Source organism: Saimiri boliviensis, chromosome 1, assembly GCF_048565385.1.
Source record: "Saimiri boliviensis isolate mSaiBol1 chromosome 1, mSaiBol1.pri, whole genome shotgun sequence".
In the NCBI taxonomy this organism is placed as follows: domain Eukaryota; kingdom Metazoa; phylum Chordata; class Mammalia; order Primates; family Cebidae; genus Saimiri; species Saimiri boliviensis.
In genome coordinates this window covers 294,565,084-294,589,281 of record NC_133449.1, presented here as the reverse complement: position 1 = coordinate 294,589,281, position 24,198 = coordinate 294,565,084, and the positions used below count along the sequence as shown (strand labels likewise).

The 24,198-nt window shown below is 42.0% G+C and overlaps 1 protein-coding gene across 1 annotated transcript in view; it reads left to right on the top strand.

Annotated features, from left to right (window-relative positions):
* Nucleotides 1–6,077: 6,077 nt before the first annotated feature.
* ADCY2 (adenylate cyclase 2) overlaps nt 6,078–24,198 on the top strand; it is a 445,240-nt gene continuing 427,119 nt past the window's right edge. Inside the window, exon 1 of the mRNA XM_003932504.4 lies at nt 6,078–6,503. Within this exon, the coding sequence (XP_003932553.2) occupies nt 6,294–6,503 (210 nt within the window). The 5' untranslated portion in view covers nt 6,078–6,293. The remainder of the gene's footprint in view (nt 6,504–24,198) is intronic.

Below are 24,198 nucleotides of genomic sequence, written 5' to 3'. Positions count from 1 at the left end.
GGGAACACATAAGATGTTTTGCCCAGGATTTGTTACTGGGAACTAACAGTACCAGATGCCATTTTCTCTTGATAAAAAACCATCCTCAATGGTATTTTCTTCAGATAATCTCTTTTCTGAACAGATTTATTTTATGATTATTTCTTTAGTATCTCACCTTATATGTACTGTTATCCTTTGCTCTATTGATCAAGTAGAATTGGTAGCAATAGGTGTTCAATCTTTCATAAAAATCTTGCCAGTTTAAAATGTGAAAACACTGTGAGAATTTTAAAGATATAGTGGGGGGTACTGTTTAATATAGTAATAATGGTAAATATATAAAGACAATCTTTTCAAGACCCAGAAATATTTTTGTCAAATGAAATTTTGCTTAAAGTAATCTATTGCCCTTATTCATCAATTGAACTCAGTTTTTAAAAGAATGAAGTTGTCTGTGTCTTTCTTGATTTATTTTTGTCATTCATCTAACACATACTTATTAAGCACTTACTATGTGTTTTTGCAAATTTCAGGTAATAGGAACAAAAGAAACAAAATCTTTTGCCTTGACAGAACTTACCTCTTAGTGAGGGAACACAGACCACGTTAATATAAAAGTAAGATTTATGGGTGTTTACTAATTGTCATTACACACCACTAATACATGATTTTATTGCTTTATATCAAAGGAAATAGTACTTATTATTAAACAATTAGACAAAATTCAACAACCTTCTTGGCACAGTTCAATTTTATTATATTTATATATTTTTTAATTGGATGCAAATAATTTTTTTTCCTTTCAATCTAAAAATATTGATTAAAATCCATTCCTTCACCACAAACATGTTTGAAAGAGTCTTAGCATAACTGGTCCATTTTTAATTTTCTTACTTCAAAAATAAATCAACTGAAGCTTGGAGATCTTACGTGACTTCTCCAAGGATGACAGATGATATCGGTGATAGAACAAAATCCAGTATTTTAAGGAAGTGATTCTGAGATATTGACAATTATGACACTACAGCGTGGAATAAGACTAGAATTGAACTTGATTTATTTTCAAATTTTAAAAAGTTCCATGAATCAAAATATGTGAAGTGTCTTAAAATCATACATTGGTTGAATGGAATGAGAAAGGTGAAATTAGACAAAAATATTCATGAACTATATCTCAGCATTGTTCCATAGAGGTCATATCTTGTCCCTCGATGTACATTATTTTTTAAAAATTTTAGAGTATCATTAAGTCACTCCTTAATGACTATTTTAAGGGACACTTATTTTTATACAAGGGCATAAAAATAAAACCCAAGATATCTGAACTATACATTTATACTTACTAAATAAGACCCTCTTCTGCACCTCTCTAGGCCACTGATCCTGAGCTCAGGTCTCCACGGTGGCATGAGTCATTGCTTTTTAGTTCACCTTCTCTGAGCAAGAGCAGAGAAATCAGTATCTCTCACAAGGTTGCAGACGTCCTAGAAACCGATTAGTCATTAACCTACTCTTACTCCTCTCAGGGCTCATGGAAAGCATTCCAGCATATCAGTGGATTTTGAAAGATTACCACTAGTAAACTTCTCCATGGCAGTGGGCATCTGTGAAAGGTCTGTTCTGACATACCAGGACCATCTTCGCACATGTTAAGGGCCAAAAATCTCAGTAACTCACTGCAGATCATATCTTCCAGATGATTTTTTGAAATATTGATTCCCGTATTGTCCCTGAAAACCTAATTTACAAATAAGCCAATTAAGTAGGGTCTTTCAAAGGCATGTAGGGTTCATTCAGCACTGGATGGACAAGAAAATAAATATATTAATGTTATGATCAGCATCATTTTGTTGATGCTTTGGAAACTGAACTGCAAAGAAGTACTTAAATGAACTGAAAGAGTTAATTTGACTTCTAAGAGCCGTGAACTGGCTTGGGTTGGGTGGATTCTGTATTCCTAGACTCTGGTTCAATAAAAATGTAAATGTTATCTGGGCACACAAAGCATATTTCATGGTGATAATGAATCTGTTGACATACCATTCATACTTTATTATATAGATTTTAGTAATGTATTTGCCAGAGAGGAAAATGAATACACAGGGAAAGACTGTGCTCAGCTCTGCAATCTGCCCTGGGTTGGCTGGCACATGTCCGCTTCTGTCCTTGGTGCAGTTGGCTGGGCTGCCTTGATTTAATCAATCAGAGCCTTGTGGACGTTGAGAGGAACATGACAGCGTCATTGACTGAGCTAATCTAACTGGATTTGAAATAGGAGCTACAAGATGGGTTATTTTTAATGCAAAACCCACTGATGCATAAACCTATCCTGCAGCGTGACTGCTTAGATTTATAATCGATTGAGTCTGTCTTAGTGTGTATGTGGTCCATGGGAGGCAACCAGATTAGGAGGAGATAGGTGGCTTGAGTTCCCAGGCAGAGGAGGCCTTGTCCTTTGGCTGGCCTGCCATAAGCTCTGTCTGCAGGCCCAGACTGGAGTGCTGTTTAATGTGACCAGCTAGCAGGATGGGCTCTCCAATATGCAGAGCCCTGGGCAAAATGGACATGCAGAACCCTTTGATCAAACATTTTTAAGAATTTAAGGGTGGTGACAGCAGAACCTTAAACCAGCTGCACAAGTCACAGACCCAGAAAGTCAGCCTTGCTTGCAGGGTTATGAGGATAGACAGCTGCCCTCTAGCGTTACAGGAAAAAACAAATTCTGCTTCCTGACGCTTTTTATTTTTTCTCCCTCCGGCCCAGTTAGAGATTCCCCAGTAGATTTCTTTTTAATAAATTGCTACAGAGTAAATATATGGGAGAACCCCTTGTTCTCCACATCTTACCCTTGGAGTAGCAGCCCTGAGGCATAAAAATGAACCAGAGGACTCCTTGAGGTCCCTTTAGTTGCAAGAGTCCGTATTTCACGCTCCTGGCTTCGTACTAAAGGACATTTTTCATTGTACTTCATATTGCTTGTGAGTTATTATTTTGTTTCCTTTTTCTTTTTTTTTTTCCTTTTTAAAATAGAAACTGTTGTGGGGAACTTTTTAAAAGGCATAATTAGTGCAATTGATTCCAAAACATGAATACAGCAACTGTAATGATCTTACTGTTTCACTTTTTTTGTATTAAACAGAATGACAGATGCCCCCACAAAAATAATCATTGAAACAAAACAAAGATCTAGCAAAGCCTAGGAGAAGCCCTGACATATTCTTGATTTTAATATTATTTTCCTTCTAAGTCTTGTGTCTATAATGATGAAATTTAAATTGTAGTGTTTAGGAAAAAATGAGGGCTAAGAATGTTGATTTTCGTTCCTGTTTCACTTTTTGTAGCCCTACCTTTCAAAGTAAATTGGAAACTATTACAAGGTTCCCAGGGTCCCTGTCTTCCCCCCACCCTACACCCTGCCCCCATCATTCAGCACATGGTAGGCACAAAATGTTTGTTGAGTGAATTAATGAAAGGATGAATGAATTTAAAAAGCTCAAAAGCATCAAGGACAAAATAATCTCCATGCCATTATATTGCAACAAAATTTCTTAAAAGTCTTAAGACTCCCTTTACCAAACAGAGAACATATATATGATACAGATACTGGATATTCAAAAGGGTTCGATTCCCCACTCGGGAGAAGGAGATTGTAATTAAGCATTTCCTTTTCCTCACAAGTTTTTCAGCTGTTTTTGCATAAACCTAAATTACAGATTATTTACTTTTTCTTCCTTCTTGAGTGGGTGAAGGCAAATATCAATACAAGGGGTGGAGAAGAAGCAAGAACTGGAGAGAAGATGAATAATTAGTCGGTTGCTAGCACAAGAAAGGACTGGAAATGTGCAACTCTGCCCACCCCAGAAAGACCAAGCACACAGGAGGAGGAAGAGAGTACCAACACAATAGAAACCGCGTCCAGCTTCCCACTCAACCGTGTTTCCTTGGAAGGGACTGGGCTCTGGATATTTATACCGCGGACTCATCAGTGTGGTCTGTCATTGAAGCTTGCTTTCAGAACCTTCAAAAACCTAAAATCTGGGAGTATCGTAATCACATCCTCAGGTCCAAAGCAAAGCATCCAGCCCAGTGAGGATTGGTGGGAGAGTCTGAAGTTGAAATTACCTGTGTTACAGTCACAGGAGGGCGTTGGAGTGGAGGGTAGGCAGGACAAGGTCGGGGCGGCAAGTCCGTAAACTCTGCAGGGAAGAGAATGTCTTTCTGTTGCTAGGGCAGGGTGACCCGAGGTGGGAGGTGAGCCTTGGGACCTACAGGAGGCTCCAGGGGGACCCCCTCCCACCCATTGCCTCCTCCCCCACTCCTTTTTCCCAGGTCCCCAAGAGTGAAGTCCAGGGACCAGGGAGCCTGGTGGGGCTGGACCTGACGTCCTAGACACGGCCCGAGTCCAGTCTCTGCGGCTGCCTTCCGGCCTCCCTCTCTATGAGATCTGCAGGTGAGCGGTGCAGCTCCGGAGCCCTCACCCTTAGGCCCCGCGGGCACTGGCTGTTGCTGAAATGAAAACCTCTGGGAGTGCCCAGCCTGGGCCTGTGCTTACAGTAATACAGCTACCCAGCTTACATGCCCTCTGCCCGCGAGGGGGACCCGACAGCTTGGGTGGTGGGGCAGTGATGCCATTCGAGAAGGTTTTGAGGTCTTAGGTGATGACAAAGGCTGAGCCTGAGAGCTGGTCATCTCCTGGAAGAGATAAAAAGTGCATGGAACAGCCCTCTGGGCTGCCCGCTGGTGGCAGGAGAAGGGAGGGCCCGGTGCCTTGGATTCCGCAGGGAGAGGCTTTGGGGAGGAGCTGGGATTTGGGGGCTCGTTGGACCGGACCAAACTCGAATAGGAGAAAACCTCCAGAAGGGAGGGTTCCTTTGCAGGTCAGCGGTGAAGCCCCCTTCGGCCGCCAGGGCGAGGGCTAGCAGCCTCCGCTCCCACGCGTGTCGGGAGGGGACACTGTCCCTGAGGACCTCAGCCCCCACAGGCTCCTGCCGGGTTTCTAGGGCCTCCTGCGTGCAGCCCCCCGAGGTGACAGGGAGGGAGCTGCTACCAGAACTGACCCGCCCGCCCCCGGGCCCAGCCGCTCTCCCTGAGCGCCCCTTTCCGACATCCCTGCTCCGAAGAGGGGTCCGGGGGGGACCACGACCAGCCACGGGGCACCTCTGTGAGCCTGTGGTAATATGATAGGCCCGTCCGGCGCCTCCGAAGCATGCCTGAGGCTGAGCGCGCGGGGCGCGAGGGAGGCTGCCCCTCAAGCCGCGAAGGGGCTCCTCTTGCAGCAGCTGCGCTTCCTTCCACAGCGCGCGGGTCTCCAGTCCTGGATCCCCTGCGTTTCCGCGCCCGTCCGCCCTCACAGGGAGCCCCGGCCTCTCCAAAAGTGGAGAGGATGGGGGAGTCTCCAACCCTGCTGCGCGGCGGGGAGGCCGGGCTGGACGACAAACCCCTGCCCAGCGTGGGGAGGCGGGAAGGGTGGGAGGTCCCCTCCAGGGCCCCAAAAGAGTGAAAATGGGGGTGTCTCCTGGGTCCTCTGACCCGCGCACTCTAGGAGGGACCCCGGGGTCCTCTGACCCCGGCTGCGCTCCGTGACTGTGGAGGAGGGTGGGAGCAGCCCCCGCAGCCCACGAAGAGGTTGAGGGAACGGGAGGGTGGCAGCGTCCCTGCCTGCCCGCGGCCTGCTGCCCTTGAGGTGGCAGAGAGGAGCTCCAGAGCCCCGCAATGCTCCCAGGCAGGTGGGGCGGGGGCGGGGGCGGGGGTAGGGGGGACTCCCTCCCTCCACTCCAGGGCTGCGTTCTCACGCCGCAGAGGGGAGGGCTGTCTCTCCTACCCCACCCACGCCGAACTCGGGATAGGGCCGAGGAGGGGGACGACCCGGCGGCTGAGTGTGGGAGGGAGGAAGGCAAGGACGACGCCGGGCCGGGGCACAGAGCGAGCTCCGCAGCCCGCCACTCCCCCCACCGTCCCGCCCCCGGCCGTCGGGTGGGGGCCAACACCGCCCCTGCGCGCAGGCCGGCAGCGCGCGGGGCGGGGAGCGGCGGGCGGAGGGCCCCGTGGAACCCGCCCCCTCCCGCGCGGTGGCTGTGGCGGCGGCGGCGGCGCCGGGAGCTGCCCCCGAGGCCGCCGCCCGGCCCCCCGCCCGCGCGTCAGCGCGCCCAGCCCGGGGCGCCGAGCTCCGCCTGCGCCGGAGGCCCCAGCGCGCAGCTCCAGAGCCGGCAGCCGGGCCAGCCGAGGCGGCGCGCCGGTGGGACGCGGGCGGCCGCGGCGAGCGGCGCTGCCCCGGCCGGGCGCGCACGGCGGGCGCCCTGCGAGCCGCCCAGATGTGGCAGGAGGCGATGCGGCGCCGCCGCTACCTGCGGGACCGCGCCGAGGAGGCGGCGGGCGGCGGAGACGGGCTGCCGCGGTCCCGGGACTGGCTCTACGAGTCCTACTACTGCATGAGCCAGCAGCACCCGCTCATCGTCTTCCTGCTGCTCATCGTCATGGGCGCCTGCCTCGCCCTGCTCGCCGTCTTCTTCGCGCTCGGGCTGGTGAGTGACCTCCCCGCGGGTCCAACGCCGCGCCTTCCCCGGACCGGAGAGGACCTCGGCCCGCCGAGCCGCGTCCAGCTAGGGGCTGCCCCCTGGCCCCCGGCTCCCCCTCGGCCTGGGGCTCCCCGCGCCTCCTGCCGGCTCGCGGCCGGGTGGGCTCTGGCAAGGGCTGCGGGTGAGGTAAAAGTTTCCTTGGAAGGCTCTTACCAAAATAAAGTTGTCTAGGTGTTCACCAGGTGGATGGGCAGGGCGTGTGCTTTGTGCATCTTTGCGCACCGGCTGGCAAACTCTGCGCTTTCCGCCGGGCGCCGCTGCCCACAGCGCTCGAATGGGTCTCCGGGAATCAGCCCCGGGCTTCCTGGGCGAGTCACTGTCTCCTGCCCGGTTCCACTGGCACGGCCCCGGAGCTGGCGTTTTAGTTTGGATCGGGCATTATTCAACTCTGCAAAAATCCAGCCTTGGAAAAGTAATTAATGACAAGGAAAATGAAGAAGAAAAATTAAGTATACATCTTGCCTTTGAATCTGTGTACATTTAGCCCTTTAGCCCGATAGAAAGTGATGGGGTGTTGACTTGTGAATGTTTCATCTCAGGGTCTACAGTTAAGCATTTGGGATGGACAGTTGCTTTCCTGTTCCTAGATAAATAACGCGTTTAGGGTTTTGCACAGGCTATTAAAGTGGATTTCATCTCTAGGAGTATAATGCAGCTCAACAGCTGATGTCAGTGTTGCCAGTTTATGTTTTTCAAGCAGAAATCCTTGGCTCACTCCCTTGAACAGTGAGGGGAAATCTGTAGATGGCGGTAACTTCCTGTTACTGATCTCTGAGTGTGTGGTTCAAACTTTTGCTCTGCCTGTGATATGCATGTGCAGATTTGGTGCGAGGCATCGATTATCCAGTGAGATTCTTTTTTAGTCAGTAGTTGTTCTGGGAATGTCTCCACTGGGTGATATTTTTCGAGCTTAGAATATAAATATGTGCCTATATTTATATGTGTCCACCACCAAAGAAGTGGATTTTGCTTATATTTCACCGCATAAAATAGCTGTCCTTGGTATTTGGCAATTTGTTTCGGATATCCGGAGCCAGATGGTGTTCAGATGTTATGCATGGGAAGAATTGTTACCATCATGGTTTTTAAAAATAAAAAAAATTCCCCATACTACTCAGTGGTAGCTGTCTACTGATTGAGTTCAATGAGGTAAGAATAGAAAATAGATTGTAGGAGGCTATGAAGTCACAGATCACACACTGGCTCTTATACTATCAAACCTAGAGCAGAGAGTACCTTTTGATCCCTGTAGTCTAGATACACGTCCAGAGCAGCCCTGACTCTCTCCACGTGTAACCAGCGTTCTATGCTCTCTGGAATGGCATTTTTCATCTTTCTTTACTACTTTTAGGAATAAAACTGCCTTGGGGAGAGACTTCTGCTCAGTTTCATGGGCAAGCAGGAGCTCCAAAGACATCTGCTTACTGTTTTTTACTTGCCAAGAAAAAAACAGAAACATCAGAGTTTTCCTTTGGAAATCTGCTCTGTTGGGGCATTTCTGCTTGTGATTCTCTTGAATCTGTAATTCAAACCTTCTCTGGCTTGTTCTCTTCTAAATGGAAAGGAGCAGGTGATGACCTATTTATAGCAGCATTAATATATTTAAAGACAAGTGTGAAGTTCATGCTTCCCCTGCACACACCACTGTGTTTTCTGTGATAGAGAATTCTAATTTCTTAAACTTCATTGATAGAGATTCTTGAATGGTCACTCAGATTTAGCATCATTGCACTTAAAGCACCCTTCTTTGAATTGTCTCTGTTCTTTATATTTGTGTTTCTATATTCAATTCCTTTATGTCCCATTTTGCTTGGTGCATCCGTGGAAGTGGTAGCCTTTTAAAAATGTTATCCAAGCATCTTTACTCTTCCTTGATAAATCAGTCATTTGCATGCTCCTCTTCCTTCAGCTAAATCATTTTAAGTTCAAAGTAGGCATTTCTCACAGCATGAGAGTGAAATGAATCCTGTTCTTGGCCGTACCTAATTCATGGTCTCATGTCTGCTATGTGAACCCTTCAAAGAGACAAGCTGTTCAGAAATGTCCCAGAATCAGGGAGGGTAACCCAGTCTGGTAGAAAAGCCACCTTCAGGCAGAGACCAGCTGCAGGACCAAGTCAGAAGGAGCTATCTATGCCTAGGAGAAATGTGCCCTGTGATCTGAAACTAGACACGAGTTGGGATGGATGATTCTGGGCACCTACCAGCCTGTTTCTATTTTGATTTTGGTAGCACCATAACCAACATCTCTGCTTTCCAAAAAATGTTCTCCATCCAGATAGTCAAGGATGGCTGGGGTAGGGACGTTTGAAGATAGCATAGTGCTAAGGTAGAGCCGTGTTCATGTGATTAGAAATGAGTTCATTTCTCCGGCTGGCAGAGCTTGGCTTCAGAGAGGTTGACCTCGGGAGGTAGAAATGGCTGCCCTGGGGCCCTGCTAAGGTTTCCAAGCTGGAGCACTTTAGTTGAATAGCTGGGCTGTCATGCAATTCAGGAGCTAAGCAGATCTATTTTTTGCTGCCTAAATTCTTGGACAGATTCCTTTTTTTCCCCTGAATCTGCCTGATTTTGATTTCCATTAGACTTTCATCAGTTCTGATGGAAGTTTGGCCATTTTCTTAAAGCACATCCCTGGCCTCCTAGAACAGTTGGATTACAAAATGATCTTAGCATAATGCAAGTACAGAGGGATTTTTTGCTGTATGTAATTGCCTTTGTAAAGATGATTTGGAATACATACTAAAAAGAAAAAAGCAAGCTTCTTCGTTTTGATTTAGCATTTCTCTAATTGACATTGTTCACAAAGTGATTTCACTTACTTTCAACCTTTGGTCAATCCATAATTTCACATTATTGGTCCTAAAATTAAAGTAATCCTCAAAGTTTTATATATTGTAAAAATAAATTCTGAATTGAAACTTCAGTCTTGCTTAAACTGTTAAATACATTTAATCCCATATTTAGGAAGAATTATTTGAAGACATGAAATTCAGTAAATGGAACTTTTGATGGCAATCTTGAATTTAAATGTTCTGCTTAATAATATGAGTAATAAGTTCTGCTGTTTATCATGGAGAGTATTAATGAAAAATCTGATTTATAATTTTTTCATCGTCAGTTTGTTGAGTGCCTACCAAGTGCCAGGAATGGCAATAGTGCTGGGCATGGTGAACAAAATAAAGACCCTGAGCATCAGAAAACTTAGAACTAGTGAAATGAAATTTTCAGTCATAAGTCTTATTGTGTCACTTGTTTATTTCTTTTTCTTTTTTTTTCTCTCTCTTTCTACTTTGTTTTCTGGAACTCGTTTTTATTACTGAATGCATGAAAACCCTTTTTCAGAATTTAATAATCTCATTTATTATATCCAAAATCAGCCAACTGTTTCCAAAATTTGCCTGTCAGTGTTAGGAAAGGTTGATATATATATTTACTTGTCAGAATACCAGCTGGCTCTAGCCAGTTTTGTTTTGGCTAAAATTTATGATTAGGAATAGTCAATATTTCAATATAAATGGAAAAATTGTATTCTATAATTTTAAGTAGTCAGATACAGAAATAAAGTAGATTTTTAAAAATATGATACTGAAATTAGAGTATCCACTATTATTAGCTACAAATAGGTAATATGTGTGACTGAAAATACAACCCATCTTTTTTCTTTTACCGTGATATAATGAGCTGGATATTTAAAAAAGAAGTATTTGTTAGTATAAATTAATTTTCCAGCATCAGATATTTTTTCAAAGGGCAAATATATCAGAGAGTTTCTTTTATCTGTGCATCAAGAAAGAATCTTATTCTTCTAAAACAAATTAACAGACCCGATCATTTGTTGAGGGCAACAAACTTTATCATTCTAGACAATCTTTCAGTACCCCCAATAGGTGGAAGAATCACTTCCTTCCTTGAGAGTGGAAGGCTGGGAGGGCAGACAAATGTGCCCAACATCCCCACTAAGGAGCAGGAAATTCTGTGAGTGCTTTCTCTAGTTTCATCATTCTGAGGGTTGAAGGGAATAGAGCATGTTCTTAGGTACTAGAGTAAATGTAGCTAAAGATACATCTGTTTACGCATTTCTATACATGCAGGAAACGTTACTCTGCAGGTGCTTATAATTTGCAACCAGTAATTCACTAAGTCATTTTAGTCATAATTTACTAGTGGTATAACAAAAGCCAAGGAAAAACTGTAATTTTCTGCAGGAAAGATGGTTGCAATTTAGAGGCCTAGCAAGAAAGGATTTGGAAGCATCCTTTGGATATTGAAATGTATGATTAAATATATACATGGCACCTTGCTTTCCCATTTTAAAAGGACAGCTGAGTGAAGTGGTTGAGAGCATCTGTCTGTGTGGGAATTGTGGCTTTGTCCTTTTCCACTTCTGTGACCTTGGGAAAACTGTTTAACCTAATTCATTTATAAAATGGCATGATACCTGCCTTGTAAGCTGATGGTCTCAATTAGTACATGTAAAACCCTTAAACCAATTCCTGGCATGAAGTAAGCCTTCAGGAACTGTTAGCTGTTCCAAGGTCTTTGTAGCAGCATTTTCACTGTTACTGTGAAAGAATACTGTAGTCACATTGCATTAAGCCAGAAAGGTGCCCATTCTACAGACGAGGAAACTGAGACCCAGAGAGGTGAACTCATCTCTTCAGGGTCATGCAACTGCATTGCAACACCATCACAGGGTCACAGGGCATTTGACTTTCCCTGGGTGATTTTGCTAGTGAACATTGCAGGTCTAGAATTCCCAGCTCTGGTCTTAGCAAAATAGCAACTTATTGAAAATTCTTACTGATATGAACAGACTCAATCTTCATTCTGTGTAATGGGGTTACTTTTCAATGTTTTTCTCTTTTGGAGTTATAAGAATTCAGTAAAGATGCTTCCTCACAATTAATTCACTGACTTGCTGGCATTATTTATTTTCATTATGCCTAATGTCCCCAGCATCTTCTCCATCAAGTAGAGCCTCTCCTGTGGCTCTGTTTTGTTATGTGAGAAGTCCTGGCATATGCACCATTGGTGTAAGAGTCATTCCTGTTAAGCCATGATTCTTACTGATAAGTTAAAACCACATATTCTGCTAAAAATGGAACAACACTGTTACAGCTGCTATATTCCTGGGTTGAAGGTGTTTTGTGTGTGATATATTTCATTAGAAATTGTTAGTGACAGGAGAGTCCGAGATGAATGTTATATATACTCCATTCATATATGGGTTCTTCCTGCCACTTGATATTGACATTCAGACAATTCATTGAACCCAATTTATTTCTTCTTTCATTGAGTATTTAGAGCACCTGGGTTGTCGGGCAAGCACTGTGATTGACATCACCCTGGATAGCATTCCACCCTGAACTGGCTCACCCCTCGCATGTTGACATGATTCCTTACTGCTCTAGGACAAGCTATTATCATTTTCATGATCATATCTAAGGGCCACAAGAGCTGAGGGCATTCACCTCTGACCCTCTCCACTTTCTGGGTCTTCCTGAGTGACTCCCGTCATCTGAAAATCTCTTCCACATCTCCATGCCTTATTTCCAAACCTTTAGGAGGGCAGAAAAGGATTATTAAGTTAGCTCATGGGTTTGGTCCATTTGACAAAATTAAGCCTGTGCTAATTCTTCAGTCTTTTTTTGGTATAAGAATGAGATTTAAAAAATCACAAGGAAGAGGATGAAAAGAAGGTTAGGAGAAGACTGCATTTGTCCAACAGTTTTTGGCAATGTTAGAAATAATTCTTTTGGTTCCCTCTTTTTGCTTCTGCTTGTACTTCCATCTCCAGGAGCCAGATGCAGGTGAGAGTGGGTTAGACACAGTAAGTAAAACCTCAACCCAAACAACTATTGTGGGCAGCTTTACCAACCAGTTTTCTGACTCTGCCCAGAGTTCTAGAATGACTGTGCCAAGGCAAAGATATTGAAAACACAGACCTAACTGTGGCTCATAAAGATGTGTAAGGCAGATTGTATCTCAGAGTTGAACCAAGTCACTTCTGAAAAGCTTGGTGCTTGAAATGGGAAAGTTCAATTATAGGGCAATTAAAATATGTGGAGTAAATAATTTATTGCATTTGAAACATACAGACAGAAAGTATAATACAATAGTTACCTTTTAAAAGATTGAAATTCTGGAGATTTCTCAAGATGGTCATTATTTACTGTGAGAGTCCTGTGAATAAATCAGGTCTCTAAGATCGTCAGCCCCTAGAAAGTTCCTGGTAGAAAAGATGGCAAGTCAGCACTATTGTTAACAGGAGCCCTGACTGCAAGATTTTGGAATTATGAATTCTACCCATTTATTTCAATGTTCTTTGCTATCTGTCAGACATAATGATGCTGGGGTATTGCAGCTAGGACAGTCCAGAGCTCAAAGGGACTGGTTTTTATTCCTGTGTGCTTACTCCCAACACTGAATTATTTTATCTGTGTGTATATGTGTGTGTGTGTTTAGTGTCCTGTATTACTTTTTTAGCTATACAGAGAAAAAAAGAGCAAATAATTAAGATATCAAGTTACTAATATTACATGGATATTATAAAAGAAATAAAATTTTAGACTAGTCCATTACTAGAATGAATTAAAGTTATTAATGCTAAAAATTAAATCAGGAGGTCAGGTTAATGTGAATAGAACAGATAATGAAGAAATGTTAGCATAGTTCAAACATGTGGCCAACCTAATGTCTAACTCTTTCCCATCACTGACTTCCAGTGACTTGCATAACCTCCATGCTTTTTGCAATTGAATTTTAGGTGCATAAAATAGAACTACTCATTTCATTAATTTGATTAATATTTGATTCTCAGTCATAATCCTCATTGATCTCTATGTGGCTCATTTATAGTAAAGTAAATATTCATGAATCCCTTCTAAACTAGAATATCTCTAAAAGCATATTTCTTTCTGTATGCTCAACTCATTCCATTCTACTCTCTATCCTCAAATGTAAAGTTCATATTGAAATTGGGTTTTATCATTCTCTTGTCTTTTTGTTCATTTTACTATATATAGACACATACACATAAATGATAGATACATGTGGTATGTTGTAGAAATTGAGATCCATTTGCCTATTTTTTCCCTTGAGGAGAATCAATTACCATTGATCCATTTCAGTTACTTCCTTCACATCTGTCATATATCAAAATTCTGTATACAGCTGGTTGGTTATGTGCTCTTCTGCCCCCTTGACTAAGTTTTTGTTTTGTGTTGTTTTTATTCTTTCAATACCACATGCACACACACAATTACTAAAGCTCCATAATAAGTATTTATATTGGGCAGGGTAAGTAATATATTATTCAACTCCTTTAAAAATACCTTGGTTAATCTTGACATTTTGTTTCACCATAGAAACTTTACAATCAACTTAACACCAATTTCCACATGAAAACCCTTTTGGGAATTTTTTTTTTTTTTTTTTTTTTTAGTGCATATTGAATCTATCCATTCATTGCTGAGAACTGATATTTTATGATATTAAATGCATCTATCCCTATCACAGGCCATCTCTGCATTCATTTGGTGCTTCGGTACAGTTTTATAATTTTCTTTATGCTGTTCTTGCTCCTTAATTAAAAATTTTATTTTGCAGTTTATTGCTTACTGTAAATGATATTCTTCAAATAATGATTTCTATTATTTTGTTGCTAGTGTAAAGTAATACAATTAAATTTTGGATATTGATCTTATATCCAGGCAACTTGCTATTGTATCCTATTTACTACCTAGTAACTGGGCTACAGACACTTTCAGGTGTCCCATATAGAAAATCATATTATGGGCAAATAAGGAGAGTTTTATTTCCTTTTTTCCAGTACCAAGACCTTTAGTTTTTTTTTTCTTGTTTTATTACACTGGTTAGGAACTCTAAAATGATATTGACAGAATTGTTGATTATGGGGACCATTGCTCTTTTTCTAATTTTCAAGGAATTCATACTTTACTTAAGATGACTTTGGTGGTATGTTTTTGTAGACATACTTTGAGATTCCTTTTTATTCTACTTTATGAAAGTTTAAATGTGAGACAGTCATTTTGGTCATCAGTTTGCTTTTTATGGGTGTTTTAAAATCTGCTAATTTACTAAATAATAATTATAGATTTTTTAATATTAAACGAATTTCATATTCCTGAGATAAACTCAGTTTTCATGATATCCCTTACAAAAGGCTAAATGTGATGTGCTGACATTTAGTTTAAAAGTTTTACAAACATGTTGTTGAGTGAAATAAGTTTGGAATATTTATTTGTCAAACTACTATTTTTTAAAAAATTAAACTTTGGCTAATCTTATAAAATGAGTCTGGGAGTATGCCTTCTTTTCTGATTTTCTGAAAAGGTTTTCACTATGTTGGAAAGAGTTGATAGGATTTACTTAGAAAACCACATGGGCTTGTTGATTTCTTTGTAGCGAGATTCTGAAACTTCTGCTTCAGTATCTTTGATAGTAGTAAGACTGTCTAGTATTTCTAATTTTATTTCTTGGGTCAGTTTCAATAAGGTATTTTTCTAGGAATTTTTGCATTTCATCCAAATTCTCTAATTTAACTACATGCTCATTTTGGTAATAATGTTCTCCTTTTGATGTTTTACATAGGCTTTATTTTTTATTTTTATTTATAATATTGTCTTTATATGCCTTCTTGTATAATCTCACCAGATGTCTTCTTTTTCGCTTTTTCAAGAACCATCTTTCTTTGTTTATCTTATCTATTACTTTATGTGTGCGTTTTTATCTTTATTATATCCTGTTTACATCAGTCAGAACATATTAGATTATGTCATGGCAATGACTCCAAAATCTTCCTGAATTAACACAACGCAACAAAGATTTATATTTTGCTCAATACACGGTAAAAGTGAGTCAGTAGAGGGACTCTGCTGACAGCCCTCCCACTCAGGGCTGAAGGAGGGCCCATCCCACAACATACTTCTTTTCCAATCATTGTACCAGGGAAGAAAAGCATGCTCCTGTTTCTAACTACCGGTGATGAATACCTTCCACAGGGAAGTGACACATCACTTTCATTCATTTTTCATTGGCCAGAGTAACTGTTCTTAGTTGTCTTTGGTTGCCTTAAAAACCACCACAAAGCTTAGTGATTGGAAACACCATCATCATTTATTTTCCTCCTGAACTCACAGTTTGGGCACGTTGGCCTGTGATGGCTCTTTCTTGCCCCGTGCATTGGCTGTGGTGGTTTGAAGAATGGGGCTTGCTTCCCTTGAAGGCTTGCTCACTTCCCTGTCTGGTGGTCATGCTGGCTTGCAACTGAGATTCAGCTGGCACTGTTGGCCAGAACACCTTCATGTGACCTCTCTACATGATTACTTGACTTTCTCTTGATATGGGAGCTAGTTTCAAGAATGATCATCCTAAAAGAAAAAGATGGAAGTGCGTGGCATTTTTATGACCAAGTCAGGAATTCTGCCATGCTCTATTGATAGAGGCATTACAAAGATGACCCTCTCAGGTGGGTGGTCAGTCTAAGGGGATAAAACCTAACTTGAGGAAAGGAATGTCAAGCATACATGCGACGAAATGTGGAGTGACCCCATGTGTGGAAAAAGCAGTCTGCTACGGTACCCAATACAGCTATGCCAAGCTTTCCTATGCCTAGAAGAAGGATGTATCAATTAGCTTGTGCTGTATAACAACCAAAAACCAAAACCAGATTTGATCAACTATTTTTTTTTTTTTTTTAGCTCACAGTAGTATGGGTTAGCTCTTGAGTCTTCTGACCTAGGTTTCCCAGTTGATCTCTACTAGTCCGTCTCATGTTTGTGTGGTCTACTGGCAGGTTAGTTAATCACTGGATTACTCAAGATAGCCACATTTACGTGTGTGGCCATTTGGCAGGCTATCCACCATGGCTGTTGAGTGGGGTGCCAGGTCACTAGGCTGTCTCCTCTGATTTAGCAGGCTAGCCTGAGGTTCTTTGCACAGAGTTCAGGGGCTTCCAAAGAGCAAGAGGAAAGGGGCAAGCCCTACTGCCCAAGTCCTTGTTCAAGTCTTTGTTTGTCCCATGCAAATGGATTAATCAGATTGACCAAATGGAGTCACATGGCTGGAGCCAGACTCAGTATAGGAGAGAATTACACATGAGCATAGACACAGTAAAGGGGTTATTGCAGCCAATTTGGATTTTTTAAAAAGCCATAACAAAAAAGAATAACTAGAATGCTGAGCAATGCTAATTACTGTAGTTGTCCACCGAACTGCTCACCCAGTATATAGTTTATTCCCATGTATGTATGTATGTATGTATGTATGTATGTATGTATTTATTTAGAGACAGGGTCTTACTCTGTCATCCATGCTGGAGTGCAGTGGCATGATCTCAGTTCACTGCAGCCTTGACCTCCCTGGGCTCAAGTTATCCTCCCACCTCAGCCTCCTGCATTCCTGGGACGACAGGTGTGCACCAGCATACCCTGCTAATTTTTGTATTTTTTTTCTAGAGATGGGGTTTCTTCATATTGCCCAGGCTGGTCTCAAACTCCTGGGTCCAAGTGATCTACCTGTCTTAGTCTCCCAAAGTGCTGGGATTACAGGCATGAGCCTCTGTGCTGGGCCAATTTATTCCCCTTTTTAAGAAATTATACATACCCCGTTTTCTAGAGTGATTAAGCTAAAGTCCTATTTGTGAATGACAATAAGCTCAGATTCTAGGATCTCTCAGGGCAGGGCACTCTTTTGTCCTAGGGGACCAATAAATGGTGTTTTCTCCATCAAGCCTGGGTGTGGCTTCTCTGATCCGGAGACCTCTTCTCTTCCATAGGTACTATACTATGCTATACTTCTTTACTATAAAGAAGCCTTCTTTAGTTACCTATGGCAGAAAGGTAGTTGAAAGGTCCATGGTCATCTGTTGCTTCTGTGTAGCCCCCACTTCTGTGCTTCAGCAGCCAGTATCCGCTGGGCCCCCATTCTTCAGTGGCCACAAGTTGGGAAGAAGAGCAGGACATAGAGCCAGGGAGAGTGAGGATGTGCAGAAGCCAGCCTGGGACCCCGTGAGTGTCCATCACCATTTCTGACCACGAAGACTTCTTGTGAGGAATTGCTTCACTGTTGCCTCAAAATTCTGACACAAATTCCTTTCTGTATAGTTCTAACCAAGAACCCTAGAGGGAAGTGTATTCTGGGAAAGGTAGCAGTAAAACCAAACTACACCTAGGAAACTCAGCTCAGTATTTGAACTTGTCAGTTTCCCTCCAGGCACCATTGTTACCACACACCACAAACATCGATGTGCACTGCTTTCATTATTCTTTAAAAATTTACATAGTTGGCTATTATTAAAAAGTAAAAAAAAAAAAAATCAGATGCTGGCGAGGCTGTGGAGAGAAAGGAACACTTTTACACTGTTGATGGGAGTGTAAATTAGTTCTGCCATGGTGGGAGAGAGTATGACGATTACTCAAAGATCTAAAGACAGAAATACCATTCGATCCAGCAATCCCATTACTGGGTATATACCCAAAGGAATATAAATCATTCTATTACAAAGATACATTTATGTCAGTATTCATTTCAGCAGCATTCACAATAGCAGAGACATGGAATCAACCTAAATGCCCATCAATGAAAGACTGGATAAAGAAAACGTGGTACATATACAATAACGTGGAATACTATGCAGCCATAAAAACAAAAAGATCATGTCCATTGCAGGGACATGGATGGACCTGGAGGCCATTATCCTTAGCAAACTAATGCAGAAACAGAAAACCAAGTACTGCATGTTCTCAGTTGTAAGTGGGAACTAAATTACGAGAACACATGGACCCATAGAGGGAAACAACACACACTGAGGCCCATCAGAGGAGGGTGGAAGGTTGGAGGAGGGAGAGAATCAGGGAAAATAACTAATGGGTACAAGGCTTAATACCTGGGTGATGAAGTAATCTGTTCAACAAACCCCCATGATACAAGTGTCCTCTGTAACAAACCTGCACAATTACCCCTGAACTTAAAATAAAAGTTAAAAATAAAATAAAATTCGTATTATGTTTTATTTTTCATTCAAAGGTTATTCAGAATCATGCTTTCTATCTTATATGTGATAACTTTTTTTAAAAAATTGTAATTTGGGCTCTGGCATACATGTGCACATCCAGCATCCTGCAGGATTGATTGTTGCATAGGTACACACATGCCATGGTGGTTTGCTGTCTCCATCCCCCTGCCCACCCCCCTCACCTACATCAGGCATTTCTCCTGCTGTTACCCCTCCCCATCCTCCCTGCCCCCACCCCCACTGTCCCTTCCCCCCTTCACCCCCACCTAGCCCAAGAGTGTTGTTCTCTTCCCTGTGCCCAAGTGCTCTCATTGTTCATCACCAGCCTATGAGTGAAAACGTGTGGTGTTTGGTTTTCTGTTCTTGTGTCAATTTGCTTAGAATGATGGTTTCTGGATTCATCCATGTCTCTACAAAGGACACTGACTCATCGTTTTTTATGGCTGCATAGTGTTCCATGGTGTATATGTGCCACATTTTCTTTGTCCAGTCTATCACTGATAGGCATTTGGGTTGGTTCCAGGTCTTTGCTATTGTAAACAGCACCACAACGAACATACATGTGCGTATGTGTTTATAATTTACACATACGCGATTTACAGTCCTTTGGGTATATACCCAGTAAGGGGATTGCTGGGTCAAATGGAATTTCTATTTCTAGATAATTGAGGAATTGCCACACTGTTTTCCACAATGGTTGAACTAATGTACACTCCCACCAACAGTGTAAAAGTGTTCCTATTTCTCCACATCCTCTCCGGCATCTGTTATCTCCAGATTTTTTAGTGATCGCCATTCTAACTGGCATGAGATGGTTTTGTTATAAACTTTTAAGATAAATTATGCTTTAATCAAAGAACATGAGTCTGTGTGATACCTCTTCTTTGAAATCTTTGCAGTTTCCCTGACACATGACTTTTATAAATATTCCGCATGCATTTCAGAAGACTATTGTTTCATCTAATGGTTGTGTGTGGAATTCTGTATTTTTCAATTAGGCCAAGATAACTAATTATTAACATTCAAATCTTCTACATCTTTTCTTCCTTGCTTTTTTATTTGCTTGGCTTATCAATGCCAAGATGGAGGATTGAAATTGTCTGCTCTTAGTAGATTAACTTACTTTTGTAAATTTTTGCTTTATACAGTGTAAGGGTATTTTATTAGTTTTACAGATGTTGAAAATAATTATAATTGCCTATTTATTCCTTTCACACCTCATAGTAAAATGGAGTATGACTATATATGTAGATAAGAATAAAAATTGTGTGTGTGTCTGTGTGCGTGTATATATACATATATATATATATATATATATATACATATACACATGAAAAATGACATATCTCTACACATCCATCTGTAGTCAAATGTTTATCAGAGCTGAAGGTGGATTTTATTTTTCCTAATAATTACTGTCATTTGTGGTACACCTGTGACATCCTCAACACCCAGAAGCCACACCAAGTCTGGATAACAGCGTGTGAAGAAGCCGGCTGAGGGACATTCGGCTTCTCCCCCTGAAAATAAAGCGGGGGTGGGGGTGATGGAAATCAGTTTCTGCCTTTGGTCTTACTGACTTCAAAGCATTTCACTAAAATGTCGTTTAAAAAAATTAAATAGAAAGGCAGTATTTTACATTAGACTGTCCTTTATCACCTACATACAAAATAGTACTGTTTAACCAAAAAAAAAAAAAAAGGAAAAAGAAAATGTATGCTGAAAAGAAAGAAAATACAGATAAGCTGTTACTGCTTAGAAAAACATCTAAGAAACAAAGGAGTTGTCACATAAGAAATAAAAGTGATGGGTATTTAATAGGCCTAGCAATTAGAATCCATCTGAAATTATCAGAAAATGCATGGAAAAGGAAGGGATAAAATGCTTAGAGTGGTAGGAACCCATTATCATCACAGTGGATGATTCCACAATAAAAATCTCTTGCTTTAAAGGCATTTTAGTACATTGCATTTAGTGTGCAATATATGGTAAATTTTATTTTGTCTTTTTAAAGTCACTTTTAAAAGGCATTTTAGTACCTTTTCAGTAATATTGAAAGGATTTTAGTACATTTTTATTTAGTTTGCACTATATGATATTTTTTTCCACAAAGGGAGGGGGGGTTAGGATAAGTATTAATATTTAATGAGATTGATGATGGGTTAATGTTTTAGTTTGCTTATTTTAGACTAGTCTCTTTATATTCTAATGCTTGAAAACAACTCAATCAGAAGAACATGGCCTCCGGGTGTACCTTCCTGCTTCCTTCCTCTCTCTGTCTGCTGGGAGCGGCTTGGGAGAGAGGAAGAGCTGTCATCCTAGGTTTCAGGGCGTCTCTTTATTCCATTGACTTAAGAAGAACCTGGAAACCATCATTCTCAGCAAACTGACATGAGCAGAAAATCAAACACTGCATGTTCTCACTCATAGGTGGGTGTTGAACAATGAGAACACATGGACACAGGACGTGGAGCATCACACACTGGGGTCTATTGGGGAGAAATAGGGGAGGGACAGGGGTGGGGAGTTGGGGAGAGATAGCATGAGGAGAAATGCCAGATATAGGTGAAGGGGAGGAAGGCAGCAAATCACACTGCCACGTGTGTACCTATGCAACAATCTTGCATGTTCTTCACATGTACCCCAAAACCTAAAATGCCATTAAAAAAAAAAAAGAAAAACCCATGACGCAGGTAGCAAGGCGGGGAAGACCATGGCCTGTAAGCTCACACATCCTCTAGTAAATACTCTTCTGTTCTTCCCATGACACCCTCATGCAAGGTTCTAAAAACTCCTTCAGAGTTAGCGTTCAAAAGGCAGATACAGAATAAACTGGTGGCTGTTCTCTTCCTTGAAGAGTCTGTTGTTTTTCACTGGGCCCAGGTTTTGCAAAGGTTAGGGTCACAGGCCTCATGAGCAGCAGCTGACTGTCTCAAGATGTCATCCGTCTGGGCCTCTGGCTCACCCTCCCCGGTGGGGGTGTGTGGTTTGAGGCTGACATTCCTCCTCTGGTGAGCAGAACCCACCTGCTAACTTCAGCCACCTAGTGAGGGCAGACACACCACCAGCCAGTGAGGATCGCCACCTAGATTAGGACTTTAGAGGTCAGAGTCGTCTTTATAGTTTTCAACTGCCTTGTCATAAAGATGTATGTAATGTTTGACTCTAAAAGTTTATGCTTTCTTGGCTGCTCTGATTTTGAAAGAAATTTAAACATTTTTGCAGGACTCTAAGAGGGTTGTAGGACCCAGACACCTTGTGCACTGTGACTAATGATGGAGAAGTCACCTGCAGCCCCAACAAGTCACATCTCAGGGATCTGATTTTTAAAAAGAGAGAGAGAACATCGAGTTTAAAATTTAGAACCAAAATCATAATTAAGTCTTGCATACTCTACCCAGAAAGAAAAGACACTGGGTCTCTGTCTTGTTGACAGAGATCCTTTAAAAGAGATGTATGGAGAAGCTCTTAGAGGTCCTTCCACTTGTCCTCTGCTTCCTGGAAGGATTGTATCACCATCTCCTTGTTCCTTTCGTTACGAATTTCCACTTTATAGTCATCATATTTTTGCACTGTTTTTCAGTTTTTCTGTGGAACTAACAGCCAGTGAAGTCAATGACTGTTTCTCCCCTGCTGGGGTAATGAAATGACTGGAAAGAAGTCATACTAGGAAATAGGCTCCCTGATTATTTACTGGTTAGTTTTCTGTCCACAGCTCAGTGAGGTTCATTTGGGGAGGTTTAAATTCAATCAGTGTTCATGGCTCCATGTGTGTAGTGATCATAATCTCAGATTTGATGTCCTCAGATGACACACTGTCATGTTCCACGTGTCCATTCGTTCGTGGTGTCTGAGTGCCAGGGAGTGCTCGCAGCCTGGCAGGCACCTAATACCCTTTTGCAGTAATTGTAAACTGTGTCTGAGGGTAAGAGTAATAACTTATGTATAAAAATAGCAGTGGAGGGAGAGAATAAGAACATCTCATTTGATCCACTTGTTTTCTGCCAGTTCTGGAAACACACATTCTTTTGGTCACGGCAAGAACTGGCCCCATTCAGCTGAGCTCACTGTCTGCTGCAGGACCACAGACCCATAGGTGATCCCAGGGCTGGAGGCCTGTCTCACCCATCAGCTGGACAATCCATGACAGTCCTTCACCATACTTCAGTTTCCTCAACTGTAGAATGGAACTAACACTAGTGCCCCCCCCAACGACCCCCACACCAGGATGGTGGTTGTAAAGGTTAAAGAGGTTAATATATGTAAACCCGCTTAGCACAAGTAGCACTTACCAGCATTTACCACTCTTATTATTCCTCTTGCGTCTTTCCCAAGCATCATTTAACATACATAATTGTGAGAGAGAAAAGGAAATGACGTAAGTTAAGGGGGCTTGGATGCTGGTTCTTTCCCCTCCTTGGGAACCAGGACTCCACGTGTATTTTTGGCTGGTCTGGTCTGTTTCCCCATCTCCGTGTGCTTCGTTGCTTGGTCTCTGCATGCAGCCATTTCCAGTGTGAAGTTAGAGCTGCTCACGGGTGGAGTGAACCCTGTACCCACCTGTAAAGAATAGGGGTCACCAGACGTACAGCCCCTTAGTAAGTCCAGACATGGTCCCAGCCTTGTGGGTTTTTTTAATAGAAGTGTCTATGGATGTTTCCGTTAACTAAGCGTGTCTGGGTGAGGATTAAAGACTGTACATTGTGTTCCATTCTATAGTAAAAGCTGTTCGTAGTAAGCATCCTGCATTATGTTTTGCAGAAGCTAAAGCCTGAGCCCATGCTTGTGTGATCAAATGAAACGTCATGTCTTTACGTGGAGCTGAACTTGTGTAGAATTGAAATAGTGGGTCTTTTTCATGTGGTAAGAAAGAGATAAATAGAAAAAAAAATTTGTGTGCCAAAATAAATGTAAGGAAATGCATTAGTAAGAAGAGGATGATAAATGACCATTTTCATTTGGCTTGTTTGTTTCTTTTTGCTCTGTTTGTTATTTTACTTCCCCCACCTCTCTTGAGAGAGAAATAACAAACGCGGCACCCTCACTTTCCGTATTCAGCACTTTCTGACCCTTTTCTATTAACCTGTGATCCCGCCAAAACACTAATTGCTATTCAGTAAAATAAAAGTTAATCACTTTAAAGACTGAGATAACATTTTTAAAAAAGTTTATTAAATAAAACATGTAAAATCCATTTGGAAGATAGTTTTCTAAGGCCAGGATATTTCTGGTCCTCTGATTTAGGGACGGAAGTTGGTTGTCTTATTTTTCCTGGCATTAATGTGTTCTTACACTCACTTCAGAATAAAATCCATTTCTGCATTTATATTGTTTTTCCTATTTTAAATATACAACATTAGATTATTTAGAAAAACATGTTTATTATAAAAGTTAAATTTTAAATGTTCAAGCTGTTCTACTTTTTTTTTTTTTTTTAATTTTAGAGATGGAGTCTTGCTCTGTTACCCAGGCTGGAGGGCAGTGGCACAATCTCAGCTCACTGCAACCTCCACCTCCTAGGTTCAAGTGATTCTCCTGCCTTAGCCTTCCAAGTAGCTGGGATTACAGCCACGTGCCAACATGCCCAGATAATTTTTATATTTTT